This window comes from Alligator sinensis, unplaced genomic scaffold (assembly GCF_000455745.1).
Source record: "Alligator sinensis unplaced genomic scaffold, ASM45574v1 scaffold126_1, whole genome shotgun sequence".
NCBI lineage: Eukaryota > Metazoa > Chordata > Crocodylia > Alligatoridae > Alligator > Alligator sinensis.
The window spans coordinates 4,232,836-4,254,758 of record NW_005841842.1 but is presented as its reverse complement, the minus strand read 5'-3'; the positions used below and the strand labels follow the sequence as shown (position 1 = coordinate 4,254,758).

General features: G+C 46.0%; 1 protein-coding gene across 3 annotated transcripts in view; it reads left to right on the top strand.

The window, feature by feature from the left end:
* The window catches only part of SLC6A18 (solute carrier family 6 member 18), a 56,455-nt gene that overhangs the window by 714 nt on the left and 33,818 nt on the right, over positions 1 to 21,923 (top strand). Inside the window, exons 1-5 of one of the 3 annotated variants that reach the window (XM_025205477.1) lie at positions 3,888 to 4,017; positions 10,315 to 10,455; positions 12,720 to 12,857; positions 15,810 to 15,991; positions 16,694 to 16,804. In XM_025205477.1, coding sequence (XP_025061262.1) covers positions 3,957 to 4,017; positions 10,315 to 10,455; positions 12,720 to 12,857; positions 15,810 to 15,991; positions 16,694 to 16,804 — 633 coding nt within the window. In that variant the 5' untranslated portion in view covers positions 3,888 to 3,956. Of the gene's footprint in view, positions 1 to 3,887; positions 4,018 to 10,314; positions 10,456 to 12,719; positions 12,858 to 15,809; positions 15,992 to 16,693; positions 16,805 to 21,923 lie in introns of those variants that run through there. The other 2 variants (XM_006015695.2, XM_025205482.1) reach the window with 2 other exon arrangements.

Here is a 21,923-nt window from a genome sequence, read left to right as displayed (position 1 = left end):
TTCCTTTAAGAAAATCATATCAATCAATCCCACCAGTCACTCTGCGTGTCAGTAAAAATCCACCCATATTTTAGAATTTTAAGTAAATGACATTAAATTGTGTTTTTAAAATAATTTCTACATTATTAAAAATGATGTTTCTTCACTATGGTGTTAAATTTTAGAAGGCAGGTTGGCAAAGGTAATTGTGTTGTCATAATGTACCTACTCAGACATGTTTCACTTAATATGGTGCAGTGTTCTGATTAAGAAACGTGTATTGTATGAAAACAAAGTGGCATAGCTTAAATGATTAAAAACTGAATAACTAACAGAGCTCAAAAAGTAACAATAAATAAGGAATTATCAGAACTGCAGTAATTTCAACTGGAGTCTTACAGTAATCTAGTCTTGATTCAGTGCTACTCAATATCTATCAAGGAACTGGAAAAAATTTCAAATGAATGCCCGTTAAAGTCTGCAGGTTAGAAAAAACTTCATGGAGCTGTAAGTGAAAACAAGTCAGTTCTACAGGTTGATGTGAACTGTTTGGCAATCTAGGTTTGCCAAACTAGGTGCACTTTCACAGAGCTAAATAGGAGCCAGTCTACCTAGAAACCAAGAACATAGTCCCTAGTTAAATCATGGTGGAATTTTAGATGGCAGAAGTCACTTAAGTGAATCGGTAGATAAATGACTGAACATCAGCTTCTAGGACAACATGGAAGGTAAGACCCACTGCAATGAACAATGGGTATATAAGCAGAGGAACGGGGGCCAAATGGAGGGAAATGTTATTACCATTCTGAGCAATCTTAGTGAGACCATTTTTGAAAGGGTGTGTGCATCCTTTAAAAAGCAGAATGGAAAAAATGGAAAGGATGCAGAATTCTTCCAAGAATAGCTCAAGAATGGTTCAAAATTTGGGACACTTGCCTTGCAATGAAAGAGTTAGAGAGTTTGGTCTATTTAGCTATGGAAAAAGACTTTGGGAAAAATTCAGATTCCCTCTCCTCCATATATGCATATCCCACCACCCGTGACTCCAATTCGGATGTCACACTGCCTACAAATTAGGTACCTAGTACCAGGAAGGTGATTCCCAGAAACAGGGTTAAGCATCTATATTCCCTACAGGGACTTGCCAGGGCTCCTCACCACCACTTGAGAGGAGCCCAGCTCCTCTGTTTCCAGTTGCTGATGGAAGCCAGCTCTTTTAGGTTTTGAACAAGCCTAAGGATTTCAGCTTTTTAGAATCTAGTCAATACAGGTCTTGATGCCACTCACTATAAACAACTGTTCACACAGATACTCCAAGGACTTCAGCTATTTAAAAATAAGTGGATACCAGATCTGAACCAGAATAAACCATAGGAAACTATGCAACCAAAGCACTCTTCATTTTGAAGCTTGAGAGCAAAGTGCAATACCACTGCAAAAATAGCTCTTGGACAAAACTCCAAACCTTCTCTTGTCATTCATAGATTCATAGAAGTTAGGGTCGGAAGGGACCTCAATAGATCATCGAGTCCGACCCCCAGGTATGACTTTCAGGTCATACCTGGCCAGAAAGTCCCTCCTCCTCAGACCTCCACAAAAGTCATGGTGAATACTAATCCCATAATGACCTTTGCTCATTTTATCTTCCAGCATTTAGTATCCTTATAAACTTTACAGTTTTGGAAAGAAAGGTCAGTGTACAGAAAATCTGATTTACCTGGCACCTAACATTCAAACTTTTTTTTACCTCAAAACAGTTGAAAGAAACACAAATAGTTCCCACTGCACTGACCACACACAACAATATGGGTATGCATATAAGGGAAACAGTTCTCAACTATCCAAACCATGCACTCCAATAGAGACATGAAGATTGGCAGCACACAAGGAAGTTACACAGAACACAGATAACATCAGTGGAGTTACAATTATAAGAATGCACAATAAAAAGAAGTAAAATGAAGAATGGCAAAGAGATGGTTGATATGGAAAGGCTGTTTTCCCTATCTCATGGCACAAGACAGCCAATGAAAGTGATAACACCAAATTAAAAAGTGTAAATGGAAATGTTTTTTTCATTAAGTGCATAATTAGATTGTGGAATTTGTTGCGATATTAAATGTCACTGGGGTCAAGAACTTAGTGGCATTCAAATAAAAAGATTCCATGTTTATATGATTAACAAGAATATCCAGAGCTGTACCAGTTATTTCCAACAAAAATTTGGAAGGGATACAAAACATCTTGTTGAAAGATTTACACCAGTGATTGTCAATCAAGGTGCTACAGCACCCTGGGGTGCCTTGACATCCTTTTAAGTGTACTCCAAGGTGCTACACAATGGGCGCGCCTACACATGCCCCTGGCTGTGCATTTGGTACTGCACAGTCCCAGTGGCGCACAGTTATGTTTAGACACTACATCGCCATAGTGACAAGCTAAAGCAGCATAGCTCATTGCTAAGGTGACCTAGCATCAGTGTCACAGGCTATGTTGCTTGTGCCTGCCAATGCTATGTTGTTGTAGTTCATCACTACAGCGACATAGCATCTCATGTAGACACATCCAATGGGCGCATCCACACCCATGCCATGTGCGCTTTGGTGTGTGGCAAGTTGCCCTGGGTTGGGTAGGGGAGTCTAGGGCCAGCAGTGAGATGGCCCCAGCAACCTTACCTGTGGTCCTGGGAGTCTCCTGGGGCTGCAGCCATGGAGATTCTGCTGTGCAGAGCCTGGTGGCAGCTGCAACGCAGCTCTGGGCATCCCAGCTCCACTTTTCATCAGCACGCGCTGGCCAACTGTGCATTGCACTGGGGCTTTTTCTGTGGGTTTGTGTGACTCCGGGATATCCAGGGGTCACAAAAACCCACAGAAAAAAAACCTGATGCAGTGCATGCTTTGGCAGCGCACCCTTGCAGGACAGAGAACACCGGACTGTGCAGTATGTGGCACTGCAAACTTGCTTACAGCACCACATACTGCAGGACTGTGCCCATCTGGACATGCCCAATGTGTGCAAACATGATTCAAAAGATAAACCCAGAGATTTTAAATAGGAATCCATAGTGTTATAAACATTCTGACTTGTTATGGTCTTTCTGAGTTCTTTGCACCAGAGCTCCTCTTACTTTGGTTGTATCACTTTGAGAAAGGGACCAGAAAAGGCCACAGGTAGTCAAAGCATGATGGACTTTGTGCTTCTTGTGCATTTGACACACCCAGGAACACTTACTTTGGAAAGCAAAAATTACAGACATTAGAGCAAATCATGAAAATTATAATGAAAAAAAAAAGATGATTATTTGGCTTATCAAGGTTTTTTCTTCTTACTAATATGGAACAAGACTGGTTTGGATTTTCCAAAGCACATACATGATTTAGAAGCAAAAGTCCCATTGACTTTCAGTGGTTCAAGAGTTTGAGTTCCAGTCGGATGCTTTGGAAAATTCCCTGACCAAGGAAGAGTACATGAGATTCATTAGCCCATGTGAAGTCCTGAGTGACACTGTGCCTCAGAGCCTGCCTTTACTGGGGATGTACATACCAGTGCGGGAACACCAGTACAAATGTCCAGTGTAGATGCAGTGTACCATAATTTGAAACTCGTACAAAGAGGCCTGAAACTGAATAGTTTCTGCTGTATTAACCACAGCCTCACAAATGGCTTGTGTCTGGGTTTTATCCAAGTGTTTAGAAAGATCAGAGACTGTATTTTGCTTCATCTCTAGGTGCTTTACAAAACAACCAAAGACTGATATTTCTGATTGTGTCAGTTGCTTCTTATCAGACCCCTGAACCTAATTCATGGCACATTAGTGTTATTTAGTAACTTGGCTTAACATGCTCAGCTCATGCAACCAGAGATAAAGACATAATAGCAGCTCTTCTGCAACTTATCGCTCTTCTGCAACTTATCGCTCTTGGCTGTTACTGATTATTTGGATTTATTGCCTGTGTTGAGCCAGTTATTGACACTGTATGAGTAATGGATATGGAGGTTGCTTGCCAGAGAAAAGGAGGCAAACAGACACACTCCCAGGTAAGTGAAATTGTAAAATAGTTTTTTAAAGAACTACTTATGTACTTTGGCACTTAAAACAGACATTCAAATAAGTTTTTTTCTCATCAGTTTATATAGCTGTTTGGGAAATTGCAGTATTTGGCAAGACTTAATGATTTTAATAGCAACTGGCTGCGGTGTTTTATTCCTGGTGGTAGTGTACTGCAGGTATGCTTGGCCAAAACAAAGGCCCTTAGTCCAGACATTTGACACTACAGGAAGAATTAAAAATAGATTAACTATGACAAACAACAGTTTTATTATAGAGGAATAAAACCATATTGGTTTTAACCTGGCCATTTAAATCCCATCAGGAAGACAGAGCTAAATTGTTTGCTCCCTAGGTAACAGTTTAGATAAAGCCTCATTTACCGTCTTGAAGATGTTGAACTGGATACCAGAAAAAGCAAAAGGGGCCTAGAATAAAATAAACTTCTACCATGATAAGCAGGAAAATGAAACCTGCGTATACATACAGAATATGCATATATTAAAAATACTGTAAAAGATATACATTTTACAGACCAAAGAGTATCTTACTTCTTACCAAAAAGTAGAAATGTGCTACAAACAGTAAGAATTATGAAGGGAACAAAAAACATTTGGCTAAAAAAACTGAGAGTCAACAAGACATCAGATGATAGTCTTGAAGCTGAGATATTGCACCTTACCTTTAATAGTCATTGGATAAAATGAAAAGAGATTGGAGGGGAAATTTCTGTTGTTTTGAAGCAGGATCATGGATGTTGCTTCCTTCCAGAGCAACAGGTAAGAGAAAGAACAGACATCATCTGTTGTCACATCTGTGCAGCCATAAACATTTTTATGGTGGCACAAATGACGAGCAAATAGACATCCCTATGCTATGTTGCACCACATGAGTGGTGCGACAAAAGGCAGTGTAGAATAGTATCTCTTTATTGCAGTGGACATCTATTTGCTCTGTGGTGGGTGAGCATGGGCATCTCCAGGCTTGATCCTGTGCACCCCAGAATGCCCAGGCAGAATTGGACCCCTCAGGGCTCTAGGAGCACCTGCCCAGCTTTCCCTAGTTACAGGGAACTTCAGGGTGCCTTTCTATAAGTGGAGAAAGTCAGGGTTCCCTGCTTACAGAATTGAACCCTGGGATCTCCAGGGGCACATCTTCATAAGCAGGGAAAGCCTGCATTGGTCCTAGCATGGAGGCACAGGATGCAAGGAAGCCCTGGCACCCCGTGTCACCATGCTGGGACCCACACTGGATCCCAAAGTGACCTGTGCTTCACATGGAGGCACAGGTCAGCATGGTCACGAGGAGGCACAGGCAGCACAGGACAGGGAAATTCCTCCATGCCAGAACATGTGCTGAGCTGTGCCTCCATGTGGAGCACAGGTCAGTATGGGACCCAGTACAAGTCCCAGAGGGGAGGCACAGGATGCCAGGAATTCCCTGGGTCCTGCACCACTTCACACTTTTTTGCCAGGACCTGCACTGACCCATTTCACACAGAGGCACAGGTCAGTGCAGGTCCTAGCAAGGAAGCACAGGGCAGCAAGGGATGGATCAGCAAGGGATGGATCAGGGCCCTACCCAACCCGTCAGGTGACATGATTTCACTCTCTAAAGCTGATCAGCTGTGGTGGGACATATCCCATCACGGATGATCTGCTTCATTTGGTGATATCTGTTTTTACTCTGACTGAATCACAGACTCACACTCTTCCTTCTGCACCCACAAATCTACCTGTCTGGGGTGCCCAGAGGGCCAGCTTCAAGATGAGAGCTGAAGTGGGGACGGGGGGGATCAAGGCAATGCCTAGTGTGGCCTGGTGGTTAGAGCACCTTGATGAGTAAAAGAAGATGCAGATCCTTTCCGAATATATGTGGGGGCCTATAACTTGGGTTGTATACTTCCTGGGCAAGTGCCCTAACCACAGGCTAAAAGAGTGGCCTTTTCCTGTTTTCTGCAATGAAAATTTTGGGCCTTGTACCCATAGCTGGGCAATCCTATTTTGCCACACAGCTGTTCAGCCAGAGTTCAGCCTTACTGAACATATCTAGTGGGCTCGCATACAGAGAGCTGAATCATTATACACAAGTGCCTAAAATTTCCTCTGTGGAGCATAAAGAGAATTGGATTTGGTCTATAGGTGCTTTCTGATAGTTGTTTTTGTGAGGATTTTAAGTGCATTCTCTCCTCTCTTCTCATGGTTGGTGCTAAGAGCTTGTCAGGACCCCAGTTAGTGTTCTTCTCCCTTTACATTTTAGCCTCAGAGATCACATGTTCATCATTAGGTAAAGTTGCATTAATAAGAGCAGCCCTCAAGTGTCAGCAGTGACACTTAAGTAGCTGCTTATTTATGATCTTTACTGCTGAACTGTTTACTGTGCCAGGATGTCACTCACTGTTTGGGCTTCACATTGGCATGCACGTACCTCTTGGTAGAGGCAGATTCAGAGGCAGTGCAGTGACATAGATACACCCCATCTCCTCAGTGTAGCTCAGCAGCTCCAGTTCCCTTTAGCCTGGATGGCTGGATCCCCTGCAGAGTCTGGAGCAGCAGCTCAGGAGCAGCAGCGGAGGACTTTTTTTTTTTTTTAAGTGTCTGAAGCAGGTCAAAATTCCTGTTCCCTACCCCCAACCTTCTCCCTTTTCCTCTGTGTTCAGCGATACCTCACCTCCTCTCTTATTTTCCTCCCTCTCCCTCCCTAGTTATGCCCCTGGGCACAGGAAGAGGAGACCTGCTGCTGCTGTCCTCAGCTGATACGGGGGGCAGGGGTGCTCTGCTTTGGCCAGGGCTGAAGGGAGTGACTATGTGGGGAGCTGGGCTCAGCCAGGGGCTCCAACAGCAGTGGCGGCAGGCAGGTTCCTCCTCTCTGCCTCTTCCCCTGCATGTTCTCTGCCAGCCTGGAAGCAGGCACAGGGAGAGGGACTCACCTGCCACCACTGCTGCTGTCCTTGGCCAAGACAGACTCCCTGTGAAGCTCTTCCCAGCAGCCCCAGTTGGAGCAGGGCAGAAGCAGCCCAGACAGCAGTAGCAGCAGTGGGCAGGTTTCCCCTTACTATGTCCAGAGGGATAAGTAGAGAGGGCAAGGAGGGGGAATGGGAGGGAAGGGGAGGTGCCACTGAGCAGGGAGGAGAAGGGAGGGAGCATTGCAAAGGGCAAGAGGAAGATTCTTACCCAATTTGGGGACTTAAAACAAGTCCCTGGCTGCTGCTCCCACAGCATGTTCTGCCTGCCCTAGTGAGTGGGGAAGCCTGGGAGTTGGGGTGCAGCCACTCGTAAAGTGCTTGTCAGGTCCCACACTCTCCTTTTTCAAAATCCTGGATTTGTCTGTGCCTAATGGCAAGTGAAAGCAGAATGGCCCATTTACATTCAACAATAAACTAGCACAGTTTATTTTTGACATACCATGAGTAGAGACCTACCAAATTCATGATTTTGTGAATTGCCCGTGAAATCTGGCAAAGCCCACAAAATCCACGGGGGAAAAAAAACTTAGAAAAGAAAATGCTGGCTTTTCAGAGGGAGCCAGCAGTCCTCAGTGTGCTGCAGCAGCCCAGTGGGGCAGGGAAGAGGGGGCTGCCCACTAAAAGGGCTGCAAGCAAGATGGCTGCTGCTCCTCCCCCTTGCCATCGAGTGGTTGCAAGGGCTACCTGTCATGCGGCCCCACCCCTTTCGAACAATTGGCAGTGAGGGGCAGGGTTGTACGATGGACAGCCAATCAGCAGCAAGGGGTAAGGGCATATGGCAGGCAGTCCCTGCAGCCAATCAGTAATGAGAGGTCAGGCCACTGGGGCCCCTTGGCCAATCAGAGACATGCGGGGGGCTGCAGTGCTCCACCCACAAAATAGCAGTCTGGGCCCGCATTCTGCTCGTGAAAGTGAGGGGCAGCCCCCTTGAATTAGGTACGTCTCTAACCATAAGCCAAGAGAGTACACAAAGAGAGTCACTATGCATAATGTGACACATGGTAAGACCTCCCCTCACACACACATTTTTTAACTCACTGTTGCTATTTGTCCATACTCCAGGTACCCAGGCCCTTTGAGGAGCTGCTTAATATGTCTGAAAGAGCCAGCCAAGTATAAGTATTCACATTTACCAAATTCAGGGCAATAATTTCTTTTTCAAAAGTATAACATATGGTTTTCATACCTATGTTTATGACACTAAAAATAGTTGTAGTTTGTGGATGGAGTGAGTGAAATCCAGACTCTTATTTCAGAGAAAGGTGCTGCTGGGCACATCAGAACGACTTATGTTCTGAGGTTGTGGCTTAATTGTTGTTTTCCCTAAGGTTATATTATTTTACAGGCTGAAAAAAAATGAATTAGCCAACAGGCATTGCTAAAACATTTTATATCATAATTTATCCCTTCCCTTGCCCCAAGTGACGGAAGGACAAAAATTAGTTAGAATTGGCAGCCATGACAACCATGCCACAAAACCTGAAGGACTATGCCATAGGAGTTCCAGCTATTAACCCTCACTGGTGACACCAGGCCTCTGCTTAGCATTGCGTTTGGTCAGCCTTGCTCACACTGAACAGCTCATGATGGATGGGATCCTGCATGGCTGGGTAATAACTAGGGAGCTGTAGCCTTCAAGCTCTGGCCAACAATCTACCCCAACACTGGCAACTCACCCAATTAGTTTGCAAATTGTAAGGCCTAGAACCTCACCAGAACCAGTCTCTCAATGAAATAAGCTCTAGTCTGCTTATGATAGCCAGACCTTCCCCTCATCTCTGTTTGGCTGCTTTCTCCACCCCCTGGGCAAGAAAAGCTGTTGAAGGAACCAAAACCCAGCACTTATCCCTCGTCTGAGGAACCATAGAATTGATTGGGTTTACGAAAGGGAGCACCGAGTGGGCAAATGGAGACCTGGGAGCTGAGGGCAGATGCCTCCACTTCCCCCACCCCTTTGTGAAAACAGAGCTAGCTCCTCTTCTCTCTTGGTCTGAAGCACCTGGCCTGGAAAGAAGAGATGACCCCCACCTTAGCCTGGGAATGGAGGGTTGGGGCGAAAGACCCTTTGGAATTGCCCCTCCTTCCACTCTTTCAAGGCCTCCTATATAGAGGAAGCAGAAAGCCCACACCCCATCTCCTTTTCCCTATGAAGACCAAGAGTGGGGTGGCAGTGAAGAAACCTTGGGTCTGGTCTCCTTCAAGTCCTGAAGCAAAGATGAAGAGCCTCCATAGGTACAAGAGGAGCAGAGATGTGCACAGGAGCTAAAGGCAGGACTGAGGGTTGGGAAGTTATAAGGCTGGGGAGCTCAAAAAGAAGCAGCACACATGAGTGCTGGGAGACTCTAGAGGACCAGAGCAGCAGGTGGTACCTCATGTAGGTTTTTGCAATTGGATCTCAGATATGTGCTCCTGGAAAGTTCCTACATTTAGTGCTATAATGTGCCTTACTAATGAGGATTGGAAACTCTGCATCCAGTACACACACTGTGAACAACCAAAAGATCTTTCACGTTATTATTTTTAAATCATTTGTTGCCCAGTCTTAAAATCTTTTAATTTCTGGGCCAGTCAGTGCTGGACTCCCTTACATCATAAAGCTCCCTATCCACCTACCTGCCCATGCCTTAACTCTGAATATGCTGTATGGGGAACCCAGCAGGGCAGGCAGTGGGCTAAACTACCAGACCCTTCCAGGGAGCACAACTCCACCTCCAACTTCTTCCTGTCTCTCCCTCCAAGATGAACCAGGTCCAAGTATGTGGGAGATGTGAGGGGGCCTGGGGAAGGTCAGAGGCATAGGGAGGGACTTTGCAGAAGGAAGCTGAGGAGAAACAAGTTGGGAAAGAGCTCACATAAGGTCAGGCTTATGGAAAGTGAAAATGGGAATGCAGAAGTAGGGGGACTCTTAACAGGTAAGGTCAGGGGTAACTTGGGGAAATGCACGGTTGAGGGGGAGAGGTAAGAGTACTTGCTAGAGAGAGTGGGGGCAAAAAGGTAGGCTTGCGGGGTGGAGAAAATCTTCAAAGATGCTCAGAGCTCTAGTGCTAATGGAAAATAGAAGGGAATCCAAGTTGCTCAAGAGTAAATAGTTTGGAGCACCAGAAATATGAGCCATTCATTGCAGATCTTTGCTGCCAAATTTACCAACCGAATGAAGGTACTGGCATCAGGCCTGGTGCTTCCAGGGGTTACAAATATTGGATCCTTTGCTTACTAGGACTCTGAGTGTAATCATAACAACATATAATAAATAGTAATAAAGGCCAACTTGAGTGAAATACAGGCAGTTCCATTTCTCAAATAGATTTTATTGTGTTCCCAGGGGCATTCTTGATCCCATACTTCATAGCTCTTATCTTTGAAGGAATTCCACTATTGCATCTTGAGCTTGCCATAGGACAGTACCTGAGAAGAGGCAGTGTTGGTATCTGGAGTACCATCTCACCCTACCTTGGAGGTGTTGGTATGTTTCTCCACTTGTTATCTCACTGTTATGTGGCTAGCCACAACAATGGCCAAGCTCAATATGGCCTAGAGTATTGGGGGCCAACTGTTTTGGCAGGTGTGCTACAAATTGGCTCTACACCCTTCAGGTGCCACTCCATACCTTTCCTCTGCTTGAACTGCTGCTACTCCCTGTCCTGTGTTCCATATCTGACCTGCTGCTCTGCTTTCTGTTCCCTGCCCTATCTGCCGCTGTGTTACCTGTCCCTTCCCCAGTCTGCCATGTGCCACACACAGAGGCTGCCCATCCCACAGGGTGGCCACCCTGGCTCTTCCAGAGACTAAAATGTTGAGGCTCCAGCCTCTTTTCCAGATGCTTCTTACCCATTTGCAAGGACATAGAAATCTCTGTTATGGTTGATTTAATAAACAACTATTCTCTAACTACATGAAATAAAAAGCAGGGTGATGGGAGATTTCAGGCTTATTAGGGACATCCTATGGCATATGCCCAAGAGACCACTGCTTGCCTCTTCCAGGGCTGAAACAGCTGGAACAAGAATAAATCATTCCATGCCCCCAAAGTAGTAAAATGACATGAATAGAGCAAACAATTAAAAAAAAAAGCCCCAAAGCTTGTTACTACTTGTTTTCCAAGCTTTGGTCATCAAGAACATAAGTGAAACTAACAAGCAACACTCAGTGTTAATATTCACTCTGCCCGTGGGGAATGAGAACTTTTGCCCCAGGGTCTCCTCTGCCTGCCTTCTCTTTTCCTCAGGGATGTGAGAGATGGGACATGGGTTCTCCTTGGAAATAGCAATTCACACCTTCCTGTCTGGGAGTAGAGCAGGAAGTGTCAGCAGCTGAACTAGCCACACGACAGCACAACCCTGAAGGATGATGAGGTCTGCATCGTCTTTTCATGGTTGTGCCCTCATGCTTCCACAACCTATTTCCTGGGCAGCAAAGCCAAATGACACCTCTGTGGAGCCACAGTTAGCTGCTTTTGTTGCTCTACTTCCCTTCTGAATCCAGAGTCCTCCTTCTCTTCTCCTGCACTCTTGCTTCCTGTTACATAGCTGCAAATTGCTCTGTGAAACAAATCTCATGCCCTAGTACCAGAACATGCTTGTATATCTGCTTAACATCATGTAGAATGTGGACAGATGTAGGTTATGCATGTACAAGAGGTCCAAGTACAGGTGTTATGGGTGTCTCTTTCTATGCTGGTATAAGCCCGGCAGTGGTGTAGCTCACTTGTACCACTCCAGGAGCAGACAGACATAACAGTTAAATCAGAACAGAAAATGCATGCTCCTAAGCAGTACATTTCCCTCCCGTTTTAAAATGACCTAAACTTACATTTGACCACAGACAGTAGAAATCACGAAGTGGTGGGTGCTGTTTCTGCATCTGCATCTCTTAAAGGGAAAAGACATGCTGAAACCTGGCATTGCCACCTGGTGCTGTAGGTAATTGAACTAGAGACCTGAGATTTGTGCTTTTCCTCTCCTGCAGGCACTTGAGCATACCAACCTCCCCAGAACAGCTGGGCTATGGTTTCTTAGCATTATTGCATGGGAGTGATCTCCATTCCCATCTCCACAGAGGCAAAGAGAACCCATCCTGTTTCCCTGCTACCAATAAAGTACAGGAAAGCTCTACTGTCACCAGTCACTTAAGCTTCATTTTCCTCTAGCTCAGAATCTGCCATTTCCATATCTCTCTCTTCCTTCCATCCTAATTATTGAAATAACTGTTATATATTTATAATCCACCTTACCACAGTGTAAAATTAACTCTCCCCTTCACTCTCTGAGAATGGCAAGGACAAAAGCATTGCAGTGCTCCTAGAATTCAAAATTAGAACTTTTGCTCCCTGAGTTTGAAGCTTCAGTCAAAGAAACTTCATCTGGGAGTGAAAATGCAGTGTGCTGGGGAATAACAGTCTTCCCAAAGTCATGGAGGAAAAAATACCATTACCACTGCATAGACAGTTCTTAGACCACAATGACTTCCTTTCTCTCAGTGCACTGGAAGATAGACTTCACCAGTAGAAATAGACCAGGTGACTGCATTTCCTGAACAGGGCACTCAAAACAGTGAAGAGTGTCATAAAGCAAGTGTCAGCCCACCAGCAAAGCATGTGCAAGTTTCCCAATGTCCAAATGATTTTAATAGTCCTTCACTACATGAAAACTTGTTAGGGTAAAGCAAAAGCGAATGTTAAGGATTTTTTTTCACTGATTTATTTCACCTGAAATTTTGTGTCTTCTCTAGGAGTTGCTTCCATGGCAGTGTCATTCATAGTGGGTTTATATTACAATACCATTTTGTGCTGGGTGCTGTGGTATTTCTTTAACTCCTTCCAAGACCCTCTTCCATGGAGTACATGTCCTCTCAATGAGAACAGAACGGGTAAGTAATATTTCATGACTTATCTATGTAGGTACTGGGAGATAGCCAGGCTTACTCTCTCTGCTATTTGTTATTCCTATAACATGTCAGTAGATCTAATATAAAGGCTCATGATGAATTCCTCTCTGTATTTTAGGGCTTGATGGTAACCTAGTCCTACCTGGTCATGGAGGGTGTAAAGCCCTTCTATCACACCACCTCTTTGCAGCCAAACTATACTCCTTGCATTGTAGCCTGGGAAGGGTGTGAAAAACAAGTCTGTGCATTAACCCCCCTGTCTTCAGCCGATGGGTGGATGGAGAGTTAAGTGTTGGTCCACTAGGGGTGCATATCCAGCTTTTTCACCATCAAAATGATTTCACAGTATGAGTAAGAAGAGTATAAACTAAGTGTGACTCTTACGACAGTGTTATTCAGCAATTAGTTTCACCTGAGGCTGGGCTAAATCCTATATTAGTTTACACATCTATGTGTCACATACAGAGTTGCAGTCTTTGATCTTAATGCACAATTTGGGATTCTGTTTTCTGCCTGTATCAAAACAGAATCGCCTGAGCAAAAACCCACTGAAAATAAACCAGAGGACGAGAAGAGAACTCCTGCCCTTATAACTCAACAGCTTAATAGTTTGCCAGGAAACAAGGGACCTGGGGTCTTTACCCCCTCACCCAGAACGTGTTAGAACCCACACCTCCTACTCCACAGCAAAATACTCTAACCACTAGGCATTGCCTACACCTCTCTCTACCAACCATAGTTGTTGCTTCTTTTCTAAAATAGAGGACTTGCCTGGCCTTCCATGCATACCTAGGCAATTGTTTTTGGCCACCCAGCTGAAGCACAGCCCTACGAGCATGCTCAGTGCATTTGAATGAGCTTGTGCATATAGAGCTGAATTGCTGACTGTACATACATGCTAAACATGCCAGTTATAGGCCAGTTAGGTGCATAAAGGGAGAAAGGAATTGGCTCTTTGTTTCTTCAATGGGAATTGGATCATTGGTGTGCTGAGTTCCATCCTCCATCTTAGACCTTGTGATCTGTCAGAATAGGTTACCATATTTGGGGGACATATGGTATGCAGGAAAATAAAGCATACACCTTCTTTTGGGAAGGCAGAATGAAGGGGGGAAAATATTTTTTCCAGAGCGTAACAGGGAACACTGGCCCTGTTACTGAAAAGCGGCATAGACCCTTCAAGGGCAGGATCTTTGTAGCACAGGCAACCAGCAGAGCAGGGGTTAAGGAACAGCGCTGTAGTCAGGTCAGCTGACAGGGGAGTCACCTGACCAGAAGAGGGCTTGGCTTGAGCCATATAAGTCCAGAACCTGAGCTGGTCAGCAGTGTTGCCAGGTGTATGTTCATTATCATATTTGTATAATAATTTTAACCCTTGAACAATGTATGATAGATAATATTAAGTGTTTAAAACATACAATAATTTTTGAGGCAGTTAATCAATTCAGCATATTCAAAACCCAAGTCACTCTCACGGAATTTTAACCAACTTTCAGGTTTGCTGGCAGTGCTTTCTAATGACTACTTGCCCCAAAATAAAGAAATGCTTCAATTTTGATGACCCAGTTCTCACTCGCTCACTGAAGACTTATTATGAGCAATATAAAGAGAATAAGAAGGCTTATTTGCATGCTTGTTTGCATAGTTATTTGTATATTTTACAGTGTATGATAGTTTTTCAGAAAATATGATAATTTGAGCTTCCCAGTACAATAATTTCGTATTTAAGACCTGGCAATTCTGCTGGTCAGGCAGTCTAGCCTGGAAAGCCATGGAGTGAGGAGCTCCTAGCAGCAGAGCATCAGGGCTTCTGAACTGACAGTGGAGCTGGAAGGAATCAACTCTGCAGGTTTGAGAACAAGGAAGAGTTACCTGGGGCAGAGAGAGAGGCTTGTTTAGGCATGCAAGTGGCCTTTATTTTATTTTAAACCTGGCGATGATTTGGGTGTCTGCCCAAGGGCTAGGATGTTTTTGGTTTAAGTTGTACTGGTGGTTGCTTTGAGCCCAGACAGTGGCAGGCCTAGATCATGGGGGCCGCAGGACCCAGAGCCCAGACGGGCAGGTCTAGAACAGGGCCTTGGATAAGGGACCAGCCAGAGTAGAGGGGCGGAAGCTGGGAAGGCTGAAACCCCAACAAGGGAAGGAAGGAAGGACAGAGGGTCTGGAGACTTAAGGACAAGTGTTCCACCTGACTGGTGACTCAAAAAACCTGCAAGGCATGGCCCATGGTGTAGGGGTGGACTGGAGCCACACAATTAGCTCGTAAGGCAAGCTAGGTCAGGATAGTCCTCTGGGTTTGTCAGTCTCTGTGGGCAGTCTCCCTTTCATGAAGTTTCCATCAAGATATGATGGCTGTGAAGGCAAGGCGTGACCTTGAGAGAAAGAGCAAAGGGAGCCTAGCAGGGATGAGGGGGCATCATAACAGCCCTCAGGCACCTAACCTGTTACACAGTCAGGGCTAAGTGCTGGCTACTGGGGCAAAGTGCACTCTTCTTCAGCATCACTGCTTAGCCTGGCTGCTCACCTAAAAGCTCAGTTTTAATCCCCTTGCAGTTGGCCAAAATCCTTTTCTTGGCCAAAAGTTGCTTACAATTTGGCAGTGGCTGTGAATGGGTTAAAAAGTAGCTGTGATGCTGAAGAGTCAGAAACATCCTGAGGTTGCTTAAAATTGTCCCTGAACTAAACTTGATCTTTGTACAGGATGGTCACATAGGCAATGTGACATCACCTTCACCATTTTCTGTGCATTCTCCATATGGGGATTCAGTCTCTGGTCCTCTAGCCTTTTCCATGATGTTACATTACAAGTCTCCAGGATTGACTAATATGATGTCTTGCTTCTTAACTATTGTTCTCACAGTGTAGGGGAAATAAGGTATTATATACAATCTCACTCATGCCAGTTTAGTAGTATTTCTCATCTCTCTTTTTTAGGGCTCATAGAAGAATGCTGTGCAAGCACTCCAGTAAATTATTTTTGGTACAGGAGAACTTTAAATGTAACCACTGATATCACAGAGAGTGGCACTACACAATGGTGGCTGGTTTTGTGCTTGGCTGCTGCCTGGGCAGTTGTGTACCTTTGTACCATCCGAGGAATTGAAACCACAGGAAAGGTGAGGAACGTAAAGAGAGAGAGAGAGACTCAAAATAGTTAACTTGTTCTTGTCTCTTGTTCTCAAAATACTGAATTGTAGCTTTCGAGGAAGGCTTCCCAGTTACACAAATAATTCATGTTTCTTCAACCCCGTAATCTTAAGAGTAAACTTCCCCTTGCAGAGTTTATGAAACTCTTTTATGATAGACATTCTTTAACATACTCTACCTCCAGCAAAAATAATAGTTAGAAAATGCAGCTATATTAAATTTTTCTAGAACTAGATATTGCATAACCAGTGGGGACGCATAGTGGGTGCACAAGGGTGCACATGCACCCCCTGAGAGCACTGCTGCACCTCCTGAACAGCCGTGCTCCCTGCTTAGGCGATGGGCAGGTGGGGCAGGTGGGAGAGCCGGTGCCCCCCACGTGAGCAGTGGCTAGGGAATGGGAGCACCAGTTGTAGGTCATGGTCGCTTCTGGAAGTGCCGCAGCCACTTGTGGGAGCGCCATAGCTGCTCACTGGCCAGTAAGTTTTGCTGCAGGGGGACCCCTCCTCCCCCAGTCAGAGAGATTGGCAGCAGGGGGACCCCCCTGGTTGCTGACTGGTCACTGGGGTGGCACATGCCCCACCTGACTAAGGTAGCACCAGTTGCCCATGTGCATAACTAAGATAATATTATTATCAATATCTATCTCTCTGTTTCAATTTTCCTTTCAGGCAATTTATGTCACAGCCTTTTTTCCTTACCTTGTCCTAACTGTATTCCTTATTCGTGGACTTACTTTACCAGGAGCGGTTGATGGATTAGTTTACCTTTTCACTCCGAATGTAAGTATTATTTGTATAATCAGAAACATTATTTTTTCTTTTTCAACTTATGACTCATTACCTTTCAGCAATTCATTTTTCAGCTATTACCTATGCAATTCCTCATTTCACCTTTTTCCATTAGAAATGCTTTCAATGATCTAAATATATTTTAGCTCTTAATGAGTACTGATCATTTCACTAATGATATAATATAGGCGTAAGGAGTAAACATTCTGGAGGATTGGTAGGAACTTCAGAGTAAAGGCCACTATGGAGGGATGTGCACATTGCACATAGCCTTTCTTACCTGTGAAGAAGACAGTGTGGCCTTCCCAAAGCTATAGAATTATTGATTACAAAATTAATGTGAAACTCATCAGGAATTGGTTTAGGAATTAAAATTAAATATTGGAATGGTTTTATAATTGATGGTTATTCCTTCTTCCCCATTCATTCACTCAGTGTTCTTCCTCACTGAAAGTTTCTTCAGCTTCTGCTGAAGGATACTAACATCGACTGCAAGAAATTCTAAGCAGCCATTTTGTGAAGGTGGGATTCTCTCTCATTGCTCTCAGTGGGACTTAAAACACAGGTCATCTCATCTGGTGGCCACTTTGAGAAGGGTCTCTCCTTTTGCTTTCTATAGCACTGAATGTCTTTGCATCCTCACAGCAGAGTAGACTACCATTTTTCCTGAAAGCAATTCAGTAGCATTAAAATAATGGGAGATTATGGCCTTTTTTTTAGAAGTAGGCAATTGTTTGTGATGAACAGCCGTAAAAGTAACCATTAATCTTCAATATATAATTTGGAAGCAATTCACTGCACCAGATCTAACTGACTAGTAATCCAGGAAGGGAGGGGATATTTAAGGCATTTGCATGTATGTAACCAAAAAGCAGGAGTCATAAAACCCATAGGAAGTTCTGTACTGTCATGGCAGGCTTGTGTTTGTGGTCTCAGATTAGAGAAAAAGTTTTAAATATGTACAAAGGAACACCAGAAATTTTCCTTTGTTTTCCTTCCTCCATTCTAATTTTATGGCAGCATTACAATTGTTTGGGTGCTCAATTACATTTGTCTACCTTAATGCATCGGATGTCTTTTATGGGGAAGCTTGACCGTGAATTTCCTGTGTTTCTAAAGCTGGGTTTTGTAGTTCTAAATGAATATTATGTACATTTCATCTCATAGTAATAGCCTTTTCTTCCATCTTTAATGATATGTAAAGGTAATGCCACCCTATCCTGACATACCAAAAAACCTTGTATCAAGCCATGTAGGGCTGGATTCCATTCCATTTACTGGGCATCTAAGGGACATAGGTGTCTAAGTGCAATTCTGTTCTACACTATTAAAGTCCTTGAAAGTCCATTAACACATCTACTTTAATAATATGCCATCAACTGATCCTCCAGGTTGAATCACAAAAAAATCATGAGAAGGAGGAGTCCCCCCCACAACATGTTTTGCATTAACTGTTTTTCAGGAATTCAAGTTGGATGCAACAGAATTGCACTTAGGTACCTAAGTGCCTAACAGATGTGCCTAATAGATAAAACAGAATCTGATCCCTATTGATTTCGCCCTCACCATTGCTGAAGTATTTCCACTGACTTTGGAAAGCTTTAGATCACAATATTAACATTACAAAATAGTTTCAAGTTTAAGGATGTCAGCAGATGAGGTTGGTATGGCAGGGCACTGTTGGTGCCTGCCACTTTAAGAGCCTGAAGCTAGCAGCTGGCAGGTGCCTTATGAGGGCAGCCATTTTGGATCCAGGGCTGCCCATATAAAGAGGGCAATTTACTGCTGGAAGGCCAGGCAACAACATCGCCTGACTGCAAGGCTGCTGGTATCATCCTGGAGGTAAGGGCAGGAGCTGTAGGGGATGGTTAGGAGGCTCCTGGTCCTGGGCATGACCTAAAACTGCACCCTTCTGGGGGCGGGTGGCCTGATGGGGCTCAGTGGTGCAGGAGCCCCAGGAAATGCCAGGCTAGTGAACAATTTGGTGAACGGTGAGTAGGGGTGCCTTAACCCCAGCCCTCACCTTCTGGTGGGTAGAAATAACATCTAAGGCTGAGCACAATGACCTGCTGCTCTAGTGGGGGGAGTAAGAAGACTCATGAGACTGTGGAGCACCAGTCGTGGGGTCTGCTTTGTCAGATCAAAGGAACGAGTAGAGGCCAGGTAAGCTCTGGGGAAGCATCTGAGCCAGTAGGGGAGAGACCCTGGAGGGCCAGGCATGCTCCCTGAAGCACCTGAGCTGGGGATAGGGGGAACCCCACTCCGATAATGCAGGCAGGAGAGGAAGATCCCATCGACAGACTCGACTGGTCCATGCTAGGGCCAGGACCTAAGGGTCGAAGGGCCAGGGGCCCACCGCAAAGGATGCCCATAATGAGCAAGGGAGTTCGGGGTCCTGACTGGGCCTGAGGCGGGGCCAGGGTTTGTGTAAGCTGAAGGTCCCTATGGTTGGGGGCCATAGCTAATAGGGTGAAGGCAAGGGTCCAACCAACTGCTTGAGATGCCATCTGTGAGGCTTGGGCCGTGGTGTAGGGGTGGTACCAAGCTGCGGACACCCCCTTAATATCAGGGTGCAAAGAAAAATAGACAGCCTTCCTCCTTATTTAACAACTTATTTATTTTCAACAAGACGTGGCAGGAGAGACAGGTGGGCGGCATGCCCAGAGGCAAGTGGGAGGCCAGCGGCGGCTAACCTGAGTAAAACCCACTTCGCCACAGATGGTAATAATATCACTCAAAGCTGAATAAGAGTATTGATTTATAAAACAGGAGTAAAATAGTTTGGGGGGCAAAAAGGACTTGACTGACTTATACACTCTTAACAGCTAAAAAAATATGAAATCCCATACTGAAAGATGCATTAAAATTATTTAAGGTGTTTCAAATTCAAGTTCCATAAAAGTAATATATTAAACCTGGGATTACATCTATGCACCCTGAAGAGAGAAATCAATGCCAGAGGCTATACCACAGAAAGAACTTTAGAATCAACACATTGTGCATGCTGGGGAGAATTAAACTGAATTGGAAACCAGCCTTCTTCATGTCACTTTTGTGAGTTTGCAACATTGCCGAGATAAGATGCTCTACACAAGGGGCCCTGTGCTACCCAGCCTCAAATAGGTTGGCTATCCACGGGTGCCCAGGGACCATGGTAAGCTATCTGGGCAGGGCTGGGCCCAGGTGGCCACTGACCAGGCTCCCTGGCCCCGCTTGCTCCAGGGCAGGCCAGGCCAGGCTGCTGGCAACATCTGCTGCCACAGCTCCAGACTCCACCCCCTCCTCCCTGCAGGCCACCTGCTCTGATGCACTGATTCCCAGGCTTAGGGCACGTGGGGCTCCCAGACAACTGGAGTGAGGGGCTGACCACACCCCAGCCCTCCCTGCAGTGAGCCTCTCTGGGGAGGTGCCACAGGGCCAGCCCCACTTGCACTGCCACTGTGTGTCAAGCATGCCCCTGCTGCGTGTAACCCAGGCAGTGCGCGATGAGCTGTTTGTGCAGGCAGAGGGCTGCCTGAGCCACTATGCCCTGCTGATGATGATCCTGCTGGTACCCCGGGCACACCTGCACTCCTGGTTGGGGACCCTGAGCTACTACAATACAGGGGGCAAGCCAAGACCACCCTAAACCCTCCACCACTACCTGGAGGGCTATCTGTCGCAGCACTACACGTCCCTGCCCCCCACTGTCAAGGAGGACATTGCCACTGGTATCAACACCTTCCTTGGCATGTGAGTGGTCTGTGCCTGCCCAGCTTCAGGGACACAGGCTGCTCAATGAAGTTTAACTGTGTCCTGCCTCTCTGCAGGCTGTGCAGGGGCAGGAACCTGGGGCCTGAGGAATGCGGGCAGGCTGGGCAGGGAGTGTGGACAGAGTCTGGGGGCAGGGGCAGGGCCGGAGACTGAGAGGGCTCTCCTCCAGTGTAGAACTTACCATGTGGGCGGATCAGCACAGGCCTCCCCATCAGCAACAGCAGCTGGCTGCACCCAGTGTCCATGGCCTGTGGTAAACGGCAGGCCAGTGCCCAGCCAGGGGCCCACTCTGGGGAGCAGCTGGTACTGTTAGAAGCTGGTGGTGGTTTGGCTGGCTGCTCCTCATGGCAGGGTATGAGGCTGGGCCATGGGCAGTGCAGCTGCTGGGCAGAGATCCCCAAGCTGCCAGTGGATGCAGCAGCTGGGGAGGTGGGCAGGGTGTCACCATAGGTGTCAGGATGGGGTGAGGGCAGGCCACCCCTGCTGGTGGCACTAGCAGAGGTGTGGCCTGGCTCCTGGGGCATCAAAATGCGGGCCAGCTCCCACGTGAAGGGCATGGTATGGTCTTCTGGGCACAATTGGGCCAACAACTGAAGTTGGTCACAGCCACCCACTGTGCCCACAAGACCTTGGCCTTCATGTGGCACAGCCACAGCATCCGGGAGCGGACTTGTGCATGCATCCCAGCTGAAATAACCTCATAAATGTGGGTGTTAGAGTGCCCGCTCTGCACGAACTACCTCTGGACATTGGCCTTGCCCCAGTGTCACAAGGTCACACACCTCCTCCTGGGTCCAGCTGGGGCCTTGGGCAGTTGGGATGGGCATGAGTATGTGGGCAGGGCTAAGCTCAATGGGGATGATGTGGTGGACATGATCCCCACACCAGCTGTCTGGACCCCCACCTGTCTGTCCCTGCGATGTCGGCCCTGGAGGGCTGCCAGCAGCACCCAGGACAGGGTCACAGCCAGGAACAGGGAGCTGTGTGGCAGAGATGCTTCACCACAGTGCCTGCTGTCACAACCCAAAGTTGTGTTTTTTTTGTTTTTGTGTGCTTCGGCACTGCTAAATTATGTCCCCGCCAAATTGCAGCTCCTTTGCACGGTAGAGTTTTCTGCTGCAATAGAGAACCCGCGTGCAAAAACAGTATTTCCCGCCAGTTTGTAGCCTTCTTTGCATGGTGCATTTCTTTTGCATCATAGTGATGCACGGTGCAAAGGAGTTCCCGCCATTTGTATTTAGATTCGCGCCACATTATTGGCCGATCCTAAATTATGCACACGTGGCGGCTAGCGATTGGCTTGCTAGCCATATAAAGAGCTTGGGAGGTTTCCGCCCAAGTTGGAGAGAGAGAGAGA